At 33.8% G+C, this 22,325-nt stretch overlaps 2 protein-coding genes, 1 long non-coding RNA gene and 1 pseudogene across 3 annotated transcripts; 2 read left to right on the top strand and 2 right to left on the bottom strand.

Annotated features, from left to right (window-relative positions):
- Nucleotides 1-2,859: 2,859 nt before the first annotated feature.
- Nucleotides 2,860-3,386, bottom strand: LOC106340915. The gene is made up of 2 exons (XR_001269531.1): nt 3,281-3,386; nt 2,860-3,172 (listed from the first exon to the last, which is right to left on the bottom strand). It is a non-coding gene; the product is annotated as an uncharacterized LOC106340915 (long non-coding RNA).
- Nucleotides 3,387-6,444: 3,058 nt separating this feature from the next.
- On the bottom strand, nt 6,445-7,815 carry LOC106341040 (annotated as a pseudogene).
- A 5,267-nt stretch (nt 7,816-13,082) lies between these two features.
- On the top strand, nt 13,083-16,001 carry LOC106339503 (serine/threonine-protein kinase ppk15-like). Its single transcript, XM_013778328.1, has 7 exons — nt 13,083-13,559; nt 13,695-14,226; nt 14,495-14,774; nt 14,852-14,959; nt 15,029-15,307; nt 15,399-15,542; nt 15,625-16,001. Exons 1-7 carry the CDS (start codon nt 13,307-13,309, stop codon nt 15,802-15,804), a joined length of 1,776 nt encoding a protein of 591 aa, XP_013633782.1. The 5' UTR covers nt 13,083-13,306; the 3' UTR covers nt 15,805-16,001.
- Nucleotides 16,002-16,852: 851 nt separating this feature from the next.
- LOC106337225 (carboxy-terminal domain RNA polymerase II polypeptide A small phosphatase 2-like) lies at nt 16,853-21,570 on the top strand. The gene is made up of 6 exons (XM_013776293.1): nt 16,853-17,258; nt 20,557-20,685; nt 20,780-20,900; nt 20,977-21,058; nt 21,152-21,305; nt 21,386-21,570. The coding sequence occupies exons 1-6, from the start codon at nt 16,971-16,973 to the stop codon at nt 21,524-21,526; spliced, it is 915 nt and encodes a 304-aa protein (XP_013631747.1). The 5' UTR covers nt 16,853-16,970; the 3' UTR covers nt 21,527-21,570.
- Nucleotides 21,571-22,325: the final 755 nt, after the last annotated feature.

The raw sequence follows: 22,325 nt of genomic DNA, 5'->3' as shown, positions 1-22,325 counted from the left end.
AAGAAAATACTCAGATAATATTTTTCATGTAAATACTATTGTGTTTTGTAAAAATAATATGTGGAAGTTTAAACCTAAATATAGATGTGAAATATTTGTAGCTATTTTTTGTCATAATTTTTAAAAATATAATAATCTATTAAAAAAAAGTTAGTTACTTATAAGAAAACAATAAGAGTACTTTTACAATTTTCTTTTAATTCGGCTTTTGTTCAATAATTTATTGTACTTATAGGATTTTACAATTTTTTTTGTTTAACATTTTTTTCTTAAATGATTATATTTATCTTTTATAATTATCTATCTTTAGTATATTTTAAAACAAACATTATAATAAAAATAATAGTAATAATAATAATAAGACTATTAAATAATATTTATAATTCATGTTTAAGAAAATTTGTTTTTATTATTTTAGTATATGTATTTTTGATTATGAGATAGTTTAAAACATATCATATTTTTAAATATATAACTGACATGTGTCACAGTCATGTTAACTAACAATTTTTAGAAACCAAGCTCAATATAATCTTTTATAATTACATTTTCATTAAAATTTTAGAAAAAGAAAATTATATTGAATAAATTGTTTTCAAATCTATTTTTTAGGATTTTGAAAAAGGAAAGTTTCTAAAAACATTACTACTAAATATTTTTTACAAATTGTTTTTGCTATTAAATAATTTTTAAAAGTAGTTTTTTTTTTCAAAATTCGTTTTTATTATCTTATTATATATATTTTTAATCATTATATATTTAAACACATGTCACAATATCAGAAGATAAATTATTATCAAATAATATTTTGCAATTATATTTTGATTAGGATTTTGAAAAAAGAAAATTGCTATTAAATAATATTTATAATTAGTTTTTAATAAAACTTGTTTATGTTGATATCTTAGTATATATATTTTTAATTATGAGATAAATTAACACATGATACAATCTTAAAATATATAATTGTTATGTGGCGCGATCATGTTAATTAGCAATTTTGAAAAATCAAGTTTTATATAATAACTAGGGCCGGCCCGCCTTGCGGACGGGATATATTTTACTTGTGATTTATGTTATTATTTTTTGTATGATTTTGTGAGTTGTGTTTTTGGTTTACATTTGCAATAGATGTATATGATAATGATTTTTGTCTTTTAGAAAGTTTTAGGTGAAGAAAAATTATATGTGATAAAATATATTTTGCTTGTTTGCAATAGTTGTTTCTTTATTAAAGAGTTGTGGCATTGTTATGTTGTGAGGGCTTCAAATGTCTTCATGTTGTTTCATTTTACAAAAAAAATTGATTTCGTATTTGATATGTTATTTGTGATTTGTAATATTTAGGTTGTGACGGATTTGGTTGTGGGTAATTTTTTATGTATGTTATAAAAGTAATTATCCTTTATGTTTAAATCTTAGATTTTCGACATGCTCGACATGCTGTTAGAACGAAAGTGGTGATTATTTGAAGTTGCATTTCTTATTAAAAGTAAAATGTTAAATTAAATGAGAAAAAATGTATTAGTGCAAAGCTAATCAAAATAAGAACACATTGAAACTGGAAAGTGTGAAAACTGAGTAGTGGCCGATGAGTGTAAGCACTTATCAATCACCGTAAAACCAACACTAAGAAATCCTCCATTTGTTTATAATAATAACAATCAATATTTCATTTTTCAAGATTATTGAGATGTGGTGGCATTGTAAAGATCATATTAGTCTCATAACACTTCTTTTTCAATATAGAAACACCGCATAAGGAACGTTTGATCTATCTCAGCATTTGTCTGCCCGAGACATGTTGGTTTTTGTTCATGACGATCCATAAATTTCATGCATTCCTCATGTTCTCATGTGCATAACAAAATTATGGCATAAAGATAGTTACCTCACCACAGTTGTTGTTTGCTAATATGTGAAGATGTTTTAGTCTTGTGGTAGTTTTGTTTCAAAGTCAAAATTATTTGTTTTTTTCTAATAATAATTCTTGTATAGATTAAGTAAATAGTTTCTTACGTTATCTCATACATTGACTTTTAGAGTCATTCATCTGAAATGAAAGGTTTTGGGATATTTTAAATTCTTTATATTACAATTAAAATTAAAAGCAAAGAAAAACACATTGGTTAAGTATGTATAATTGGTTTAATAGTTGTTATTATTTGAGAAAGTTTGGATATATGTGGGTTGAATAACTATTTTCGTGGTTACTTTATTTTATAGGGTTTTATCATGAATTTTCACTACTTTTTGAAATTAAGTAAATTTATACGTTGATGGTTGAGATGATTTCAATAGAAATGTGTTCTTCTTTATTTTGGTAATATAAATATTTTGATTGGTTTGTTTTATATTTTCCACTTTCATTTATACTCCTATATCTTATCGTTTTTATTACGTTTCAATTTAAAATTTGTAATTACAAAAAAATTATTTTCATATCAGTATTAAATTAGTTGTATTGAAACTCTCTTTGAAATTCATGAAGTTAATACATTTATTTGCATATGGTTTCTTTAATGTGTTATTAAATAAATACAATTTTCATTTATTTTTATAATTAATTCTTTTAGTTCTATTTTATTATATTTTTCTCAATTAATTGTTAAAAATCTTTTAAAATTATGTGACTTATTCCATTTTTATAATATTTTTTTAGTTTCTCGTATTTCTCGTGTTTCACGCGGAGTATTTGTTATTGTAAAATAAATTCTTATTTTCAAAATTATTTTTATGTTATTGAATTATTTTTTAAAAAAAATTCATATTCTTTTTATTAGTTACTTTTAAAATCATATTTTTTGTTCGAGATATTTTCACAAACACTAATCACGTTTTGTAGTATATATACATGGAGAGAGAGGAAGGTATAGCTTCAGACAGTAACAGTCTAACAAATAGTATACACAACGGTATTATGTTAGTAACAGATCAAAGAGCAGAGACATCAGAGTCGAAACATATGAAGAAAGGATCTTGCAAGAGTCTTAAACTCACCAATATGATGGAGAAGTGGAGGCAGTGTAAGAAAGGACACTTCTCTGTGTTCACCAGAGAAGACATGAGGTTTGTTTTGCCGTTGGATTATCTGAAGCATCCAATCTTTCAGGTCTTATTGGAGATGGCGGAGGAAGAGTTCGGTTCCACAATAAATTTCCATCAAATGTACCTGTCATTCAATACAAAGCAAAATGATGCTATTTAACACGAAGGAGTACTACATATTAACTTGTCTCAACCTTAGAAAATAAAAGGCTAATCAAATGTCCAAACTCACTAATGCCATGCTCATTAAGAGCTTCCATATGATGCTCCACATCTCTTCTAGCGAGGATACCACCGTGTATGTTTGGGTGCAAACTCTTCACACGGCCATCAAGCTGCTTTTCTGAGAAAGAAAAAAAAAACAAAATGAGAGGTAAGCTTAATATACCAAACTCAACTGCTTAATCATTACCACCAGTTAAAGAATGAAACTTGCCATTTCAGGGAAATGAGTAAGCGTCTCCACTTTGGAAGTGACAGAGACTCCAACATTCTCTAAGGTTGAGGCAGTTCCTCCACTAGAAACAATAGTGTATCTAGAGATGCAAAACCTTCACCGTCAATGTAACACAAATCTCCAGTCTTCAACTATCCTTCTGAATCAATAGTAGATGCAGTAGCTTCCTCGTTCTTGAAAGAACCTTTTAAAAACAACTCAAAACAGTTTCATACCAAAAACAAAAACACATTTTCGAAAAGAATCAATCACCTTTCATCACGGTAGGACTCTGGAGCCAGAGCTCCCCGGTTCGATGCACCCCGAAGACCCGACCCGTATCCGGATCCACAATCTTACCCTCCACGTTCGGAGCAAGCAAACCAGAGGATCCGGACCTCTCAGTCTCCTCTTTAGTAAATATAGAAGCAACTATAGCCGCCGTCTCAGTCAAGCCATAGCCTTGCAGAAATTTAATGTTATTGTATCTCTCAACGAACTTCTTGCAGAAATTTAATGTTACTGTATCTCTCAACGAACTTCTCCGTCACCTCTTTAATAGTTTACCCATTTTTCAATATACTTACACGCCAAACGGATTCTGCATATAAAATTGTTTCATAAAGTCTCTTTCTTTACAATAGCACAACACACTGTTTCTGCAGAAACCGTTTGGCGTGTAAGTATATAGCACAACACACTGTTAAATGTTTATATATAATTATTTTAAATATAACAGTTTGATAGTTTTCATGCTGTAAATTAATTAATTATTTCAAATCATCACATATATTTGGTATTTTTTATTATATATATTTTAATATTATTTTTTATTCAATTATTATGATCATGATCTGTAATTCAAATCGTCAGATTTCCTTTATCAATATTTTTTTATGTTTATTCATTTAAGATAATAACTATATATATATATATATATATATATATATAATTTTAAGATAAGTAAATTTTATACATGAATAATCTAATTTACTAATGTTAACCCGTTTTACCAACTTATTATATTTCTAGCATAAATTTTTAATGTTTGTGAAAATAAAATATATTAATTTATCAGTTTAAAATAATCTTATCATATTTAGTTAAATACAATATTTTATTTTAAAATGATAGATATAACTATAAAATAGTAAAATTTGATATAATTTTTTCATTTTATAAAAGATAAGTGAGTATATATATATTAATGTATAATAACATTAATTTCATTACTAATTACAAAATTAGTGAAAATATTTATATACAAATTTTGATAATTAAGATATTGTTATAATGTTTTTCAACACATCTGTTAAGAAAATTAAAAAAAAATATATATATATATATATATATATATTTATTTTATAAATTATTTAGTGACTTTTAAAATATATAGACGATCCGACAACCGACAATACTACCTGCCTTATAAAGATATACGCCTAACTGCATCACCTGAGCCGTCCTACGAAGATCACGCCTGACCGAGTTTACTTGCACCATGTTGAAGATCTTTTGTAAGCATTTCCTCCGTAGCCTGCATAATTGTTTAATAAATCGCTTTCTCCGGAAATTGAAACTTGGACCTGCTGGTGTAGAAGTATTAATGAACCCTTAGTCAAACCATTGGACTAAGGGAGTTTCCACCCATTTATTTTGTATCTATGTGATACTATATGGAAAATAAATATTCGGTGATATATTTGTGGTTAATGTGGTAGCTGAAACTTAGGGTATTGTTAACTACAAAGATATTACGTGCAGTACACTTAGTAAAATAAAACTCCATGCAAGTCCATATGTCTATAACTTAACACTAAACCAGAACTTAATTTCACAACTGGATGTAAACCGAGTCACATTTATAATATGCATTTTTATGCTAAATGTACGTAATGTTACACATAGGTTTGGTAATGCTTTTGTGTTTTAAGTAATTACAAAATGTATTGTATAATGTTCTAAAATATCCAAGGAATGAAAAAAACGCAGTAGTTGAGGTAAACTCAACCGAGTTGTAGCCTGGTACGAGGTTCAAAGAAATGATTAATTATAGTGGTCTTCGAGTTGGGTTGGTAAAGCCCGGTTGGTAAAAGACCTGAAAGCCAATTTATTTAGTAAAGAACTATACTTAATGACGATGGCACAAGATGTAATTAAAATAGTGAATTAAGGGTTAATTTTTAATTGTACTTCAGTTTTAATAGATTAGATGTTGTGGACTCTTTTGAATACATAAATGAATTCAAAATCTAGAACATATTGTAGAGATTTTAAAATTCATCAACCTAAACTATCTTAAATTTTTTTAAAATTCGATCGATTTCAAAACATTGATTATTGACTTTAAATTATCGATTTCAAAACATTGATTATTGACTTCAAAACATTGATTATTGACTTTAAATTATTAACTAAAATATTCGATCCATTTTTATAATTATATTTAATAATATTTTTAGTAATGTAACGCATGATTAAATGTTATTTGTAATAAGAATTCTTATACATTGTTCTTTAAAATCAATTTTTATAATTTGATGTTCTTAAAGCTATATATATATATATATATATATATATATATATAATAAACATAGAGTTAAACAAATACTATTTTGCTGACCGATGATACCACTAGTTGCAGAAATCATATCAACTGTTTAATGTGTACCATAATTAGAATACCAACACAACTGAAATGATAATTAACCGAGCGGATTGATAAAGTCGTTTCAAATTGTCAAGAATCAAAATGGTTAGGTGGTGCACACTTTTTTTTTGTAAAATGGGTGGTGCCTTTTTCATTATAAGTTATGTTCTTTCCACTTTATATAGGGAACATATCGCAAGCTAAAGACGCTTGGATCTTGATATCCCCAAGAATAATAATATTGATAAAAGTTTGAAATTGTGTTTGAAACTTATATTTACATATAAATACCGAACATAATTATCAATAAGTCAAGACCTAATGATTTTAATCAAGTTTAGCTGAATACTAGAATCATGCCACAAACTGTTTTAGCTGAATTATGATGACACTAATATCATCCAAGCTCCCTTTCCTAGACGATAGCTCCGCTAGTTTCTTGCAAGCAGGAAGTGTTTTTGGATTCTCCACGCCTATGCAGTATGGTCGAACCACATCAACCGCCTCCTGGTTCGTTACCTATCACGAAAAATCCGGTTCAGCATTCAAACCATAGACGATTACAAAAGAATCAAGTTTGAGACATTTCGAGTTATGCTTACGTTATCCCAAAGGCCATCAGATGCTAAGATCAAGAACTCCAATTCCGGTTTAATCTTTAATGTTCTGGTTTCCGGTTCAGCTATTACCCACTTCTTGAGATACTCGTCTCCTATTGCACGTGAGACGGCTAACGTGCATTGAACTCTCCACACGCCGTGATGACAGTCAACATAACCACCCTATACAAACACAAAATTTAATTTAACCGAATCAAACCAAACTAAACCGGATTTGTTAGTAAATAGTCACCGATGCTCTGATCCTTTTGAGTTCATTTTCTTGATTAGGACTGTGATCGGTAGTAAGAGCTTCCGCAACTCCAGCGCGGCTTATCACCGCCCGGCAATCTCCGGCGTTTGAAACCGCTAGCTCGCCGTTCGATATAAGAGCGGTTACACAACACGCGCCGCCTCCCGAGCCTTCTTTCAAGAACTCCTCGTCCGTCTTGAGGTAACCCTCTCTTATCGCTCTCTCAATCGAGTAACCTTCATCTCCGGATCTCGCTGCCGCCGCCACCGCCGCCTCAATGTTGTTACCGAGATTCTCCGCCGCGAACTCCGCCGCGTTGGATCCACCGTGACCGTCGTAAACGCCGAAGAAAGCCTTTTACGACCTCCTCCGTCGTGATCAACCACAGCGGAGTGCCTATCTTCCATCGCCATAGATCTGCGCCTTCCCCTCTTGCAGTAAACGGAGTAAACTCCATCTTTCTCAGCTTCAACATCCTCATACGGCGGCGTCTTCACCGCCTCTCTGCTCCACGGTGGAGCCTGAGGAAACAACTCTCGGTTAAGCATCGGTGGTCGCTTGCGTCTCAACACCTCAGAAAAAGGGCTCGAAGTCCTCTCCCTTGGCTTTCTTGAGGGGCACGCCACCGTACTCAGCTTCGGTGGTGGTGAGCGAGGCGAAGACGGCGGCGTCTCTTGATCCTTGGAGAGTTGCATTGAGTTATAAAATAGGGTTAGCTTTTGATTAAATGTGTTTCTTGTTGCTTACGGTATGAGAAGAGCAAAGGAGCTTGTGAATTAGCGGAATAGTGTACGGTTATTATATATAGGACCAAGTGTTGGTCAATGGTCAAGGACGGTTATTTCTTTTTCTGCATGCTAATTAACACAATCGTGACCAAGTCTCGAATTCACGTCCGTATCAAAGTTACCATATTTGTTTTTGCTATATTTTAATTTGGTAAGAGGCTTTATTGTTTTGCCATAACGAGGTTTCTGTATATTTGAATATCTAGTTGGTTTGGACTATGTGATCACGTGTGATCTTTGAGCTTTGAATAGTGGGTGATTTATGTGCCATCCATTGAATATACATATTAAGTCATTAATTACGGTCTACCAAATGTTCCCATTTTTAAGCTTTGAATGGTGAGCTATATATATCCTCACGCGTCGGATGATTTATTTTTATCTGAAATGGATTAAATAAAATTATTTATGATCATCCGAGAATTTTGAAAAAATGCAATATTTCTTTGGTGATATTAACTTCAACTGAAATAGTAGTAAAAGAAAGGTTATTCACGCCATTTACTATATAATAAACATAAGATGCAAACATATATCAATACTATTTGATTTTTTTTAACAATAATTTGTTGAGTAAAAGAGGTACAGCTGTACTGCCCGCCACCCGGGTTCGAGCCTTGACCACAACGGATTTAACATCCTTTTCGTTGGGGCGCTGGACCCCTTTCGGAGGATAGTTGGGAATGTGACTGCCCAGATACCAGAGTTATCAAAAAAAAAACATATATCAATACTATTTGATTTTTTTAACAATAATTTGTTGCTAATTAATTTAGTAGAAATCATCAACCTTTCAAGTCAATAATAGTCTATGGATAATAATTAAATTAGGATATGAATACGTACCCCACATTTGATGGAATGTACTATCCGTGAATAAGACTCATCAATAGACTTGAATACGAAAAATAGACTTGGAGCATATGCCTTTCTAAAAATAAGACTCTTCTTATTGATTGTACGTTTGGGTCTAATATGTTTTACTCCATGGAAAACAATATGGATGACTTGTTTTGTAACTCTATTTTTTGTCATAGAATTTAGTGTTTAAGAATTTTTTTGATATAGTTTATGTATCTATGAAAATTAAATTAAATGAAAAAAGATATTTCTATAATAATATGCTACGAGCCTATGCACATAGGTGTGAGACGGATCCGGATATCTGAGAAATTTAGGGTATTTGGATCCGTAGATTTAATATCTAGATCCGGATTGGTGGCTTCTGGATATCCGGATTTCGGATATCCGTGTAAATATTATATTACTTACGGTATCCGGATAAAGATTCGTAAAATAATTAAAATAAAAAATATTTTTTAAAATACTAAAATTCTAAAATAATACATAAATTAAATATTTATACAAGATTTGTAAATATATATAATATTATAAACTTTTAAATATAATATTATAAGACTAATTTTATGTATGAATATTAATATATCAAATGTAATTATTAATAAAATTGAAAATATATCCAATCGTTTTTAAATCTTGTGTTGAAAGTAAAAAAGCTATAGCATCTCACCAAGAGAAGAAATAGCTAGACGAGAAGCCAAGAAGGGAGAAACCGTCAGTTGGGAAAAGTCACACGGCACAGCGGAAATACTAATGGTCGTGTTCCCCTGACCTTGTGTGAACCTGTGAAAAAAATACTTTGACGATGGCGGGATGTGATATGCAGAAAAACGTAAATGAGAAACACAATTTTTACGTGGAAAACCTCTTCGATGTGAGAAGGAAAAACCACGGGACCGTAGTCCACTCAAAAATCCACTATATAAATGGTATGAGTACAACCACGTCCTCCCTGTTCAACAGCCTGAACAGAACAGAGAGTCTAACTACAAAGAGCTATCACCAACACAAGCAACAACAACAAGAGAGCAACACAAAGCTTCAAAAGCGGCAGCAACCAAACGACCTAAGCTCACAAGGATTCCGGCATCCAGAGACTAATCAAACCATACAAATCCAAGATAAACAAGTCAACAATACTTCTACCAAATTTCAGCTCAAGAAGAGAAGATCTCACCGTCGGATTTACCAAACACCCAAGACTGTCCCGCTGAAGAACTGTGACGACCAACTTCACTAAAACCCAGACAACAGAAAAACCAACCGTTGAAATTCAAATCCCTTTGGTGAACCTCTAAGCCACTGACTGAAGAAGCTTCCCATAAAATATCAGCCCGATCATGAAATAGCCGGACGAGTTTTCTCCTCCTTCTCTCTTCTTTCTCTCTTTTGTCTCTCTCTCTAAACTCTACTATTGTGAGTCTACAGTGCAAAGGGAAACATCACTAATTACTTAAGGTCATGAGAATTATTATGTCTCATGCCCACTTGGTTCTCTCCATCTAGGAGGCACCCAACAGAAACCGTCGTGCCAGGAGGCACTGGAGGCAGAAGCTTCGAAGCTCAATAGCATCTCGCTTAAGGTTTCTCTTATTTCATGGCTGCTCAATGCTTATGTGTCAAGTTAGTTATAAATCTAGACTATAGTAATGGGATTAATGTTTTTGAATAATTTGTTTAAGGGAGGAGCCGAGGAAGGAATACCAGGATGGAGCAGTTAGGAACTGAAAGATATCAGATGATGACGTGTTGGAGAAAAGATCCCACATTGGAAATATATAAGGAATTTGAGTAATATATAAAGGACATGGGTCATTCCACTTATCAAGACGCAAAAGAGGTATGAGCACCAAAGACAAGCCAGCTGAGGATCAAAGAGAAGAGATGGAGGAACCAAATCCAGGACCAATACCTAATCTAAAGCTTCCTGGCTGGATGTGTAAGTGTCTCGTTTTAATCTTTCCATATACTTGCGCGTTTGGTTTCCTGTCATAAAGTTCCTGTTTAGTTCCACAAGGTGATGATGACCATGCGTGTGTGTTTTCGTTTTATTTATGCTTTTGGATATATAGTGTTTCATTTGTTATCTAGTACCCAAGTGTGTTGACTTCCACTTTTCTTGTATATTACATGTAGTATATCGCGAGAAGTTAGGGTGAGGTGCTTAAAAATGAATTACTGGTGGCGAAGAGATAACTTACATTTTGGTGGTGGTAATGTTTATAATCTTAGTGTTGAAGGACTGTTAAAATCACCACCTTATTTTATTTGACAACTAAGTTCAGTTTCACAAATTATAGGTAACACATCAAGTGAGACTCCGTTTGGGCAAATATTATAAGAACAATCACATTCACGATGGTTTTAATGAAAAAATACAGCTTTATACAGTTCAAAAAAATACAGCTTCATAAAAAAAATTATGTTAAGACAAGCGGAATATCAATCTCAGAGACTTTCAGAACTAATAATAAATTTTGGTTAATACTCTCTCATTTGCAATCATTATAGCAAGCAAGCATTGATCAGAGATTTATCAGGTTCACGATACTTTCTAACATCAATTATTGTTGGGTGAGTCAGTAATGTTCATATACACATCTACACTTGGTTAATGCATTTTGTTGAACATCTTTTATGCAAAAATTACTTCAGAAAAAAAATTTACTTTAGAAAAATCATTACCGGGCTAGAAAATCTACAATAAGAATTAATTTTTCAAATAGCAAAGCTCTAAAGTTGCAAAAAAAAAAAAAATAGCAAAGCTCTAATTTTTTTAGCGGAAAACAAAACAAAGTTATCAAAATGTGATCACGTGGTAAAGCTGATATATAGGTTGCACTAGTGGCTTTGCTGAGAAAACAAAATAATTGGACTCGGTGGGGTTTATATTGATCATAGCAAAATATTTAATAATTACGATTATTTACAGCTACTAGTAAAACCATGATTAGTCCATCCACCACATGGACGTCTTACCAGATCTTTTCTTTCTTTCTTTTGTTATTATCACTCTTATTATTAAATCTTAATTTTCCAGAAGCTGCCTCTAGATTTATGTATGTCTTCTGAGCATGATTTAGATACTTTGAGAGAAATAATAGTAACTTTATTCTTTTACCAAATTAAAATATACTAGAAAAACAAGCAGCGTCTATCGATGAATGGAGAAACTGATACTCTTGGACTTGGACTTCACAAAACCTAAATAAATCTATCGTTGGTATCTTCATGTTTATGTTCCTACTTCCTATATACACGGAGATGTGTGAACTATCTTCTACTTAAAGCAAATAAATTATGATTTACGCAATCCATAATAATTGTGGCTACTCGGTTTGGTGTAGGTACTTGTAAAGTAATAATTAAACTTAAGATAAAGATTAGTCCAAAATCAACTCTACAACTTCAACTTTTAATCCATGTAGTAAAAAGCTTAAAAGGAGTGGAAATACTTTGGTAAAAAACTAAAAAAAAAAAGGCAAAAGAAAAAGTTATATTATTGCATAGTTGGAAATATCCATACAGAGATTTATTATATTATATTTTTACATGGGTCATGGATATATATTCTTAATATGTTTATAAAGTTAGTGGTTATCAGAACATCGAATAAGATTTCACATTAAAAAATGTTCTCTAACCAAGGGTCCAAGACCAACATGATCATAACTTTGAATCAAGGATGAAACCACTTGCCATTTTATTATAAAGTTATGCCATATGATTTCATATCCAACATTGACGATATCTTAACAAGAACTTTTTTTTTTGATCAAATAACAAGAACTTATCTCCGTGTATTATTATAAAAGTATAGTTATATACTAGACATTGAAAAGTCTAATTAAGAGATATGAGATTAGGAAATGTGATGATGGTGTACGATTGATAAAATTGTAATAAATAAAACCTTAGAGCAAATTTATTGGAAGTTTCTTACTCCTAGGTTCTTAAAATACATGTATATGTATGTATATATTATATAGACGTATGTAATTACGGGGTTCTAAGCTTTACGGAAAATCCAACCAAAAGTTTTTTAGTTTCTTAAATAAGAAACTTTCGATTGGGTTTCCCGTAAAACTTAGAACTCCGTAATTACATACGTTTATATAATATATACGTACATATACATATATTTTAAGAATTTAGGTTCCAATAAGGTTGAACTTAGATTGTTTAAGTAAAATAATAACAATCATCTGAAAGATTCTTCCTTTCTCATTATTTTATTAAACTTTTAAATTCGATTTGTCCCTATTACAAGACAAAAATAAATGTTATAACTCCGTCGGTACAAACATTATAAAATAAATTCAAATACACCAAAGACAGTGATACTTACACGTGGCTAATAACCATTAGTACACGTGTCTTCAATAATAAAAAAAGAAACCTCGACGTTGAAACAAAACAATACCGTACCCTGAAGAAACCTTTTTCTCCTAAAAAAACCGGTGAGAAAAGACATCACACCATGTCCGTTATTGTTAGCTTTGGTCCTACAGAGCCAACCAGAGAGAAGAACAAGTAGTAGTAGAAGATCAGAGATTAAAAGTAATCATCAGAGACCATGGGAGAGTCTTGAAAGCTTATCAAGAACAATGTGTTTAACTCTGTTCTCAATCACGTGATCTTGAAACTTTCTCTTCTCTAGCACGGTGGTCCATGGAGATGGATGTTGAATCCGTGCTTCAGTTTCTCCGACGTAACCGCTTAACGGAGGCGGAGTCTGCTCTGAGAGACGATATCAACGAGCAAAATCAACTCATTTCTTTTGACTTCGAGAAGTTTTTGTTTCCTATTCCTCCGCCGATCAGAATTACGGCGAGTCCTCTTCCTCCTCCTGATCTCTCCGGCAATAAAGGGTCGGACTCTTCTTCAGACGACGAGTTTTTCAGCTTGGACTCTTACACTTCTGGTAACATTTTAAATTGAACATGGCTAAATCTTGATTTTTAGTTTTTGGTTCATGATTTTTGGTTCTTGATTCTTGATTCTTGATTCTGATTCAACACATAGAAGCTCAAAATCTGATGATTTTGCTTAAATCCAGGGTTTGTGAATCCGTATGGAGATGGTTCATCATCATCATCTGAATCCATGTCTCAGTTTGGTACGGCGCGTACATATCACGAGTGGAGTGAGTTTTACTTACAGACCAAGAACAAAGAAGAGACAGAAGATGATGAGTTCATGTCTCCTGCCTTTACAGAATCTGATTTCTTCATCTTCCCTGCACCTACACAGGATAAGTTCATCACAGACAACCAATTTGAGAATAATAATCTTGGTGTCTACGATAAATCATCAGAAGGATCGCAAACTGAAGCAAGTCTTGATTACTTAGATAAGACTTTTCTTATCAACAATCTTGAAGATGACTCTAAAGATTACATTGGTCTAGAAAGAGAGTGTTTTGATGGGGAACTGTTGGGGTTTAGTTGTGAAGAAGATGCCAAGGAGAATGATGATTTGAAGACTGGTGATGAGGTGAATGTAACCGATGAAAAGGTTAATGTTGTTCATGACCTTGAAGAAGACGAGTATGAAGTTTTTGATCTTAGAATCATTCACTGGAAAAATAGGTATGATGATGCTTTGAAGAGATGGCATGAGCTGAAATGTGTATAATGTGTTAAGTTAGATGAACTTCCTACGATCGAATTAATAAGTGTTTAATTAATTTACTATATGCTACTGGGTTCAAATACAAAAAGTTCGCAAACTATTGTAAAAACAATCGGTGATAAATGGAGTGACTATTTATCTTATATACTACTTAAGATTTCCTTTCAATTTCCTATCTGGGAGTCTTTTGTCTCTAGTATAATGTGTTGTAAACTTTTCTTATAGGACGGGATTCGAAGCGAATAAGGATCTACCAATTGTACTCAACTCAGTGATTGGAGGAAGATACTACATTACAGAATACATTGGTTCAGCTGCATTTAGCAAGGTGGTTCAGGCGCATGATCTTCAAAACGGTGTCGATGTTTGCCTCAAGATTATCAAGAACGACAAAGATTTCTTTGATCAGAGTTTAGACGAGATTAAACTCCTTAAACATGTCAATAAGCATGATCCTGCTGATGAACATCACATCTTGCGTCTCTATGATTACTTCTACCACCAAGTAAGAGATCAAGAAAGACTAAACTATCATTTTTTTTCTTTCTCAAGAAGTCTCTAAGCCTTGAGAGTATGGAACAGGAACATCTGTTCATTGTGTGTGAACTTCTACGTGCAAACTTATATGAGTTCCAGAAATTTAACCAAGAATCTGGAGGAGAACCATACTTTAACTTAAGCAGACTTCAGGTTCGTTATTAATTTTTTTTTTAAAAACATCTTTTATTAATGATCTTTATTAACGTTTTATTTCATCAGGTTATAATGAGACAGTGTTTGGAAGCCCTTGTGTTCCTTCACGGACTAGGAATCATACATTGTGATCTTAAACCAGAGAATATACTAATAAAGAGTTACAAAAAATGCGCGGTAAAAATCATTGATCTTGGAAGCAGTTGTTTCCGCTCTGACAACTTGTGCTTGTATGTACAATCACGTTCCTATAGAGCTCCTGAAGTGATTCTTGGACTTCCATATGATGAAAAGATTGATTTGTGGTCTCTTGGGTGTATTTTAGCAGAGCTCTGCTCTGGTGAGGTACTGTATGGTTAAAACCTTAACAATAAATGTTAAAAACTAAGTGACAAGAATTGATCAATGTATAAGTTTATGTTTATGTGTTCATCAGGTTCTGTTTCCAAACGAAGCAGTAGCAATGATATTGGCTCGGATTGTTGCGGTTTTAGGTCCTATAGAAATGGAGATGCTAGAGAAAGGTCAAGAGACGCATAAGTACTTCACCAAAGAGTTTGATCTCTACCACTTAAACGAGGTAAAGTAATCTTGTTTTAACCATAGGAAGAAGACTTGTTGCTCAAATCTGATGCATTGTTGCTGTTGTTTTTGTGTAATAGGAGAGGAATGAGATTGAATACATAATCACAGAAGAGTCTTGCTTGGAAGATCAGTTAAATGTAAGTGATGAATTGTTCTTAGACTTTGTAAGAAGTCTACTTGAAATAAATCCATTGAGACGTCCAACAGCTCTAGAGGCACTTAACCATCCTTGGCTCTCTTCTTCTTCTTACAATTGATCTTGAATTTTTTTTTTTTTTTTTTTTTTTTGTGTTTGCATGTTTTTTTTATGATTCATTGTTTATGTTCTGTTTCTTTTTCCTCTGGGGATCTTGATTGTGTCTTTTTGTCTCTTAAATCCAGTAATTGTAAGGTTTATGTGTAAAGAACTGTGTACATTAATTTCACATTGTAAATACAAGATTTTTGGCAATAAGAAAATTTTGTTAATAGTAGTATCAAATCATTTTTTACAATGTATAACATTTTCAATACAACCTTCAAATACAAATAAAAACTGAAAGGATTTCGATAAAGGGTTGGAAGATACATAAAGTCATAAACTATCATTTACAAAGTTGTAGAGGCTAATATATGAAATCTGCTATGTCAACTTTTCATGTATTTTTAGTTGATTATCATTTTTCCAATGAAACTCTCTAAAAAAAATGATCAAAACTTAAAACTAAATTTTGGACCAACCGACCATAATGTTCATTTATGATGACCAAATAAGATACGTTGATTCTGGTGTCTACACTCTGTACCAAATACCAATAATGGTTTGTAGTAGTTGGATCAAGCTTCCAATGTAGTAGCGTATGGAATATGGATGCGAAATACTTTAATACATATCATAAGAAATAAATAATAATAAAAAAATAAACAAAGCAATTATCACTAGTATTGTTTTATCCTAGTATATACCACCATTTGAATAGGTACATTGCAAAATGTCAAAGGTGGTCAAGTCGAACTGTCTCTAAGTCAAACCAAACAAAACCAAATTGAAATAAATCCGGTTTAGCTCTAGATAGGGAGGGACCCAACAGGAAAGTTCCAAAGGGAATTGAGCGCAGCGCTTTCTTCTCTTTTAAATCTGTCTCTTCTTTCGAATCTCTCCGACCCTCATTTCTCCGCGCGTGGCCTTTTACTTCAACTCATTTATCGTATTACATTCGCCGTGATTATCAGTCGCTAACAGTTACGCGTGAATCACAGCAATCAAATCAAATAAAAAAATAAATAAAAAAGCAAAGACGTTTTTGCTGAAAAAGAGAAAGAAAACCCAAAGTGAGAGCCCAAACTTTGATTGTCTCATCTTCTTCCTCAGGTTCCTCGTTTCACCAAAAGCTTTGTTAGTCTCCATCCTTCTCCCTCCCTCTGGATCAAAGCGGTCCGAGTCATGGAAGAACTAAGTCAAACCGATGTTGTTTACTCGCCACGGTCGTCGCTTCAACTGTGGAATGTTTTTGTCAACTGGCTCGATTTTTTCTACCAGTTCTTTCTTAAGATCCTCCGTCCCCTCGCTCACCACCCTTTTCTCTCTTCCAAAGCCATCTCCGATGGGTTTAAGCCCTTGCCGGTCATCGAGTTACCGGAGATGGCGGCGGAACCACCCGTCACCACCATAGAAATCGCCTCCGGGAGAACTTCTAGCGAAGGAGAAGTCGGCAGCATCCAGAGACTCATGGTATGATCTCTGTTTTGGCCTTCTTCAGTGACATGTCCCGTAGGCTATATTGATTCTCTAATATGAGTATAAGCAAGCATGTGACTATATTCTATGTCTCTCTATCTACATCAATCTTGTATAACATCTAGTTGGTTCATAAGTAATTTAACAGAGAGAGGGAAGAAGTTTTTAGGTTCTTGCTTTGATGCATTACTGACATGTCAGTCTTGGTGCTGTAGACAAACTCAAAACAAGATAGATTCTGCTCATAAGAGCTTATTGACACAGAAAATGAAATAGCTTTAAGAAGCTTTATTGTGCAATGAAACTAAAGAAAGGAAGAATCTTTATGCTTGTCACCAAGATAAGTAAGATTGTAAATGATTCATAAATATGAAGGGAGAGGCTGCATTCAACGCAGCCTTCGTTACATTGCAAAGTGACCTTACACAGATATTTATATCAACTCAATATGCTAGAAAACCTAGATACAATGAGCTTAGATAATGGGCTTCCGGTCTTTATTTGGGCCTTGCTAATACTCCCCCGCAAACTTAGCGTGGATGGAGCAGCTACGCTGAGTTTGAAAGCACAGATGGATATGGCTTGAAATGAGCATAAGTAGATGAAGTAGGATGCTTGAGATGTTAGCAAATGGTTCTACTCACCATTGTAGACAAACATTAGTGTGAGATCTATTCAGACCTATACTTGGAGAGTATCACATGGCTTCACTCAGAGGTTTCTCTTGAACTTGGAGAGCTTAGTTGATCTCACTCAGAGGTATAATTGTGGCCTATTTGTCTCACTATGAATCTAGGTTTACTTTACCCATTTCATCCTTCTAATGTGTCTAATGAAGAACACTCTTTCCACACCTACCAAATACAACTATACTCACTCTCTGCTTCCCATCAATATCACCAAAATTCTGCCTCTAAACAAACTGACCTTCTTGTGAGCATTTCAGCGAGCACTTTGTGTGCATTAGCATTAAAGCCAGAGCTTCCACACGCAACAAACCCAAACCTGCCTATTTCATTATAGCTTCTGTTCCAAACCTATCTTAACCCAAGAATCTAAGCTAACCAGCAACTCAATCCAACACAGAGACATTTATTTTTCATCTTTTGTTCTGTCTCAGTAGAAAGAAATAGACAATACCGTCCATAAAGTGATGAGGAAGTCTTTCTTTCTTCTCTGTCTGTTCTGAGCCCTACTTCACAGCTTCAGCTTCATCGCTACCCAGAAAACACACAGCTTCATCTAACTGAAGCTTAAAGAAAACGTCTTGTTGTTCTGGTGTTGAAAAGGCTGGATGATTTCGTCCTCTTGCTTCATGGAGTGAATTGTACCAGCGTGACTGAAGGAGAGCAGCGTGAGTGAAGCAAGTTTGGAGCTTTAGTGACAAAAAGGGTTGTATATTGGAAGCTGGTGAAAATAAAACCCATAGATCCAAGGATTTACTCCCTGGTGCTCTGATACCATGTAGACAAACTCAAAACAAGATAGATTCTGCTCATAAGAGCTTATTGACACAGAAAATGAAATAGCTTTAAGAAGCTTTATTGTGCAATGAAACTAAAGAAAGGAAGAATCTTTTGGTGAGGATGCCCCAATCTCTTGTGCCACAACTCATCACTTGTTGACTGCTGCCTGGAGGAGTAGAACGCAAGAAACGGTGGGTTCTCTAACCGGTACAAACCTTCAAGTTTGCTTCCTTGACTGAGAAGCTGTTGTGTCTTTTTGTCCTTAACAAACACATTTTTAGAGTCAAAGGTGAATTCACATGGATAATCATCGGTGAGTTTTGACACAGAGAGTAGTGACTTAGTGATTTGCGGACAAACAAGAACATCTTTAAGAGGTAGAATACCTGAGAAACCCGGAATGCCTATGGAACCAACATGAGTAATGGGAAGAAAGTCACCATTACCAACAATGACTGCATCTGAACCGGAATAAGGTTGAGCATTTTGCAGATTTTGAGCTGAACTGGTGATGTGATGAGTCGCTGCAGTGTCAGGATACCATTCGTTGGCTTCATAGTCAACATCCTCAGAGGTTCTAATCGCAGCCATAGCTTGAGGAGCTTTGGTCTGTTGAAAATGTGGATCAAAGCGCTTGTAGCATTTGAATGCTGAGTGCCCAAATCTTCCACAAATCTGGCATGTTGGTCTCGAGCTGTTGTTTTGAGAGCTACGACCACCAGTTTGACCGAACTGCTGGTAAAAGCCTCGACCTTGCGTTGAGTATCCACGACCTCTGTAGCCTCCTCTGTGTTGTCCTCTTCCTCGTCCATAGTAACCCCCTCTGTCTGTATAGAACGCCTGATGAGGAACAACTTCATTGGAGACACTGTATGCTTGAACCTTATCTTCAAATGCAGTCAGTTTGGCCATGACGTCATCAAGAGATGGAGCAGGTAGAGCTTCCATCGAGTTTTCTACAACAGTGCAGATGGACTCGTACTCACGACCCAAACCGTTCAAGACACCAAAAATTTTCTCACTTTCTGAAATAGGAGCTCCTATGGAGTCTAGTTGGTCACACAAAGTCTTGATTTCAGCAAGATACACAACCATCGTTTTTGTACCTTTTGTTAAAGTCTGAATCTTTCTCTGTAGGGCCAACTTCCTTGTAGCAGAAACCCTATTGTACTTCTGTCCAAGAGAGAACCAGACCTCTTGAGATGTATGAAGACCATAAACAGACCTGAGAGCGGTTTCTGAAAATGTTCCATAGATCCACGCCATAATGAGCTGATCCTTCTGAACCCATTTCATAAACTCAGGATTTGCAGCTTCTACGACTTGGTCTTCTTGTCTGACGGTCATGGTCTGAGCTGGTCTTGGTTTGGAGCCATCAACGTAACCAAGAAGCATCTGAGAGGCCAAGAACTGCTCAAACTGCAACTTCCAGAGAAGATAGTTATCATCTTTGAGCTTTAAAGACCGGAAGCCCATTATCTAAGCTCATTGTATCTAGGTTTTCTAGCATATTGAGTTGATATAAATATCTGTGTAAGGTCTTTATTTGGGCCTTGCTAATAGGTGCTGCCAATATTATATGGTAGACTAAGATAGGGGCCATCCACATAAGGATTACACATTTTCCTAGGCCTCAAAATTTCGATGGTTAATATATAGTATAAATTATTTGAACCCCCAAACTGATCTCAAATATATGTATATGACTATTATTACTCTATAAGGTGTTAAAAAAACAGAAGAAGACTATTAATCTATATATAAAATGAGGGAACTCAATTAAGAGGTTGTTTTAAGTAGTCTGAGATAAGAACATGGATTTACAGGTAGTTCTGGACTTGGATGAGACATTGGTTAGTGCGTATGAGACATCTAGTCTACCTGATAATTTACGTACACAAGCTATTGAAGCTGGATTAAAGTGGTTTGAGCTGGAGTGCATATCATCAACAAAGGTTTTCACTAAATAGCAAATGCTTCTTAGTGCTTTAATATCAAATAATTTTATTTGTTTCATGAGCAAATAATCTCACTTCTCTGGCGTGACAGGAATGCAATGGGGAACCTAAAATCAATTATGTTACAGTGTTTGAACGTCCAGGGTTACATGAATTCTTAGAGAAACTCAGCCAATTTGCACATCTTATTGTATTTACCGCTGGTCTTGAAGGTTCCTAGAGTTATACTACTCTTCTTAGTATCACTATCCTCTGTTTCTTGTTCAAGTATATTCCTCATATATGCAGATTATGCAAGACCGCTTGTGGACAAAATAGATACGAAGCATGTATTGAACGAGAGGCTGTATCGACCTTGTACTGTCAGCACGTAAGTTGATCATCTGAATAGCCTTCATTTGTTAGATAATATATATAGTAGTTTAGTTTATTTATTTTTGTGCTTTTGTTTTTCAAAAAACAGGCAATATCGAGATCACGTGAAGGATCTACTATGCACATCAAAGAATATGTGTAGGACAGTTATAGTAGACAACAATCCTTACAGTTTTCTATTACAACCTCTAAACGGGATTCCATGTGTTCCGTTTTCCGCTGAACAGCCACATGATACTCAGGTATTTTTAAGTCAGATCCTAATAATATTGAGAACATTTTATCATCCCATTTTCTAATGAGAACGCACTACATGTTGAAGCTACTGGACATTATTCTCCCGCTTCTTAAGCAACTTTCAGGAGAAGAGGATGTAAGAGGAGCTCTTTACGATAGATTCCACATGCCTGAATGGTTCGAAAAGCAAGGCATACCAAGGTCATGCTGGACATCATCGCAATAGCTCACAGTGGAAAATGTGTTGATAAGTCTGCTTGGACAGTTGGACTAAACAAGATTGCGAAGCCACTAAATTTTTAGCTGTGTATATATTGGACATGACTGCGTTACGATGTTTTTGAATGAAAAAAAAAATCTATGTCAAAAATCCAATCCGGTCTTGGTCTAGATCAGAGACGAATCTATAAAAAAAATTAACTGGATGTAAACCAAAAAAATAATAAAGATATTAGGGGACATATCGAATTTGAGATATTATGTGATTCATATTATGGTCTCTGCATGACCACTTGGCCAGATCAAATACAATCTAGAACCCCACCATTTTGTAATCTTTTGGCGCTGATTTGCTATTACAAAGTATTAAAATTATTACAAAACGACTCCATAGTAACGAGTCCCCGACCCCGGAACATTGGCTTCTTATACATGTATAAAACTATACATGTTTTATGAAAATTTACATTTGATGTCACGTACACCATTGTAATTGTACTTCTTTTTTTGGCTAAGTATTTGAATCCCCTATATATTAATTGAGAAGCATTTAAAAAATTAGAACCTTAATTTTGTATTAATTAAAAAAAACCTCAAATCCTAGGTGGCACTCTAAATGCTTTCTAAATTCCATTTCAAAGAATTCTAGAGCATCTAATATAAAATATAGTTTAATCTAATGGTGTCACATTATTTCATAATTATATAACACTAGAGAACATTATATTAACCTAAAATATAGGAAGTGTGTATTTTTTCCTTAAATAAAAGCTACGGAATTACCTAATATGATTTACATATATATG

The sequence above is a fragment of the Brassica oleracea genome, chromosome C4 (assembly GCF_000695525.1).
Source record: "Brassica oleracea var. oleracea cultivar TO1000 chromosome C4, BOL, whole genome shotgun sequence".
Taxonomy (NCBI): Eukaryota; Viridiplantae; Streptophyta; class Magnoliopsida; order Brassicales; family Brassicaceae; genus Brassica; species Brassica oleracea.
This window is presented reverse-complemented; position numbering and strand designations above follow the sequence as displayed.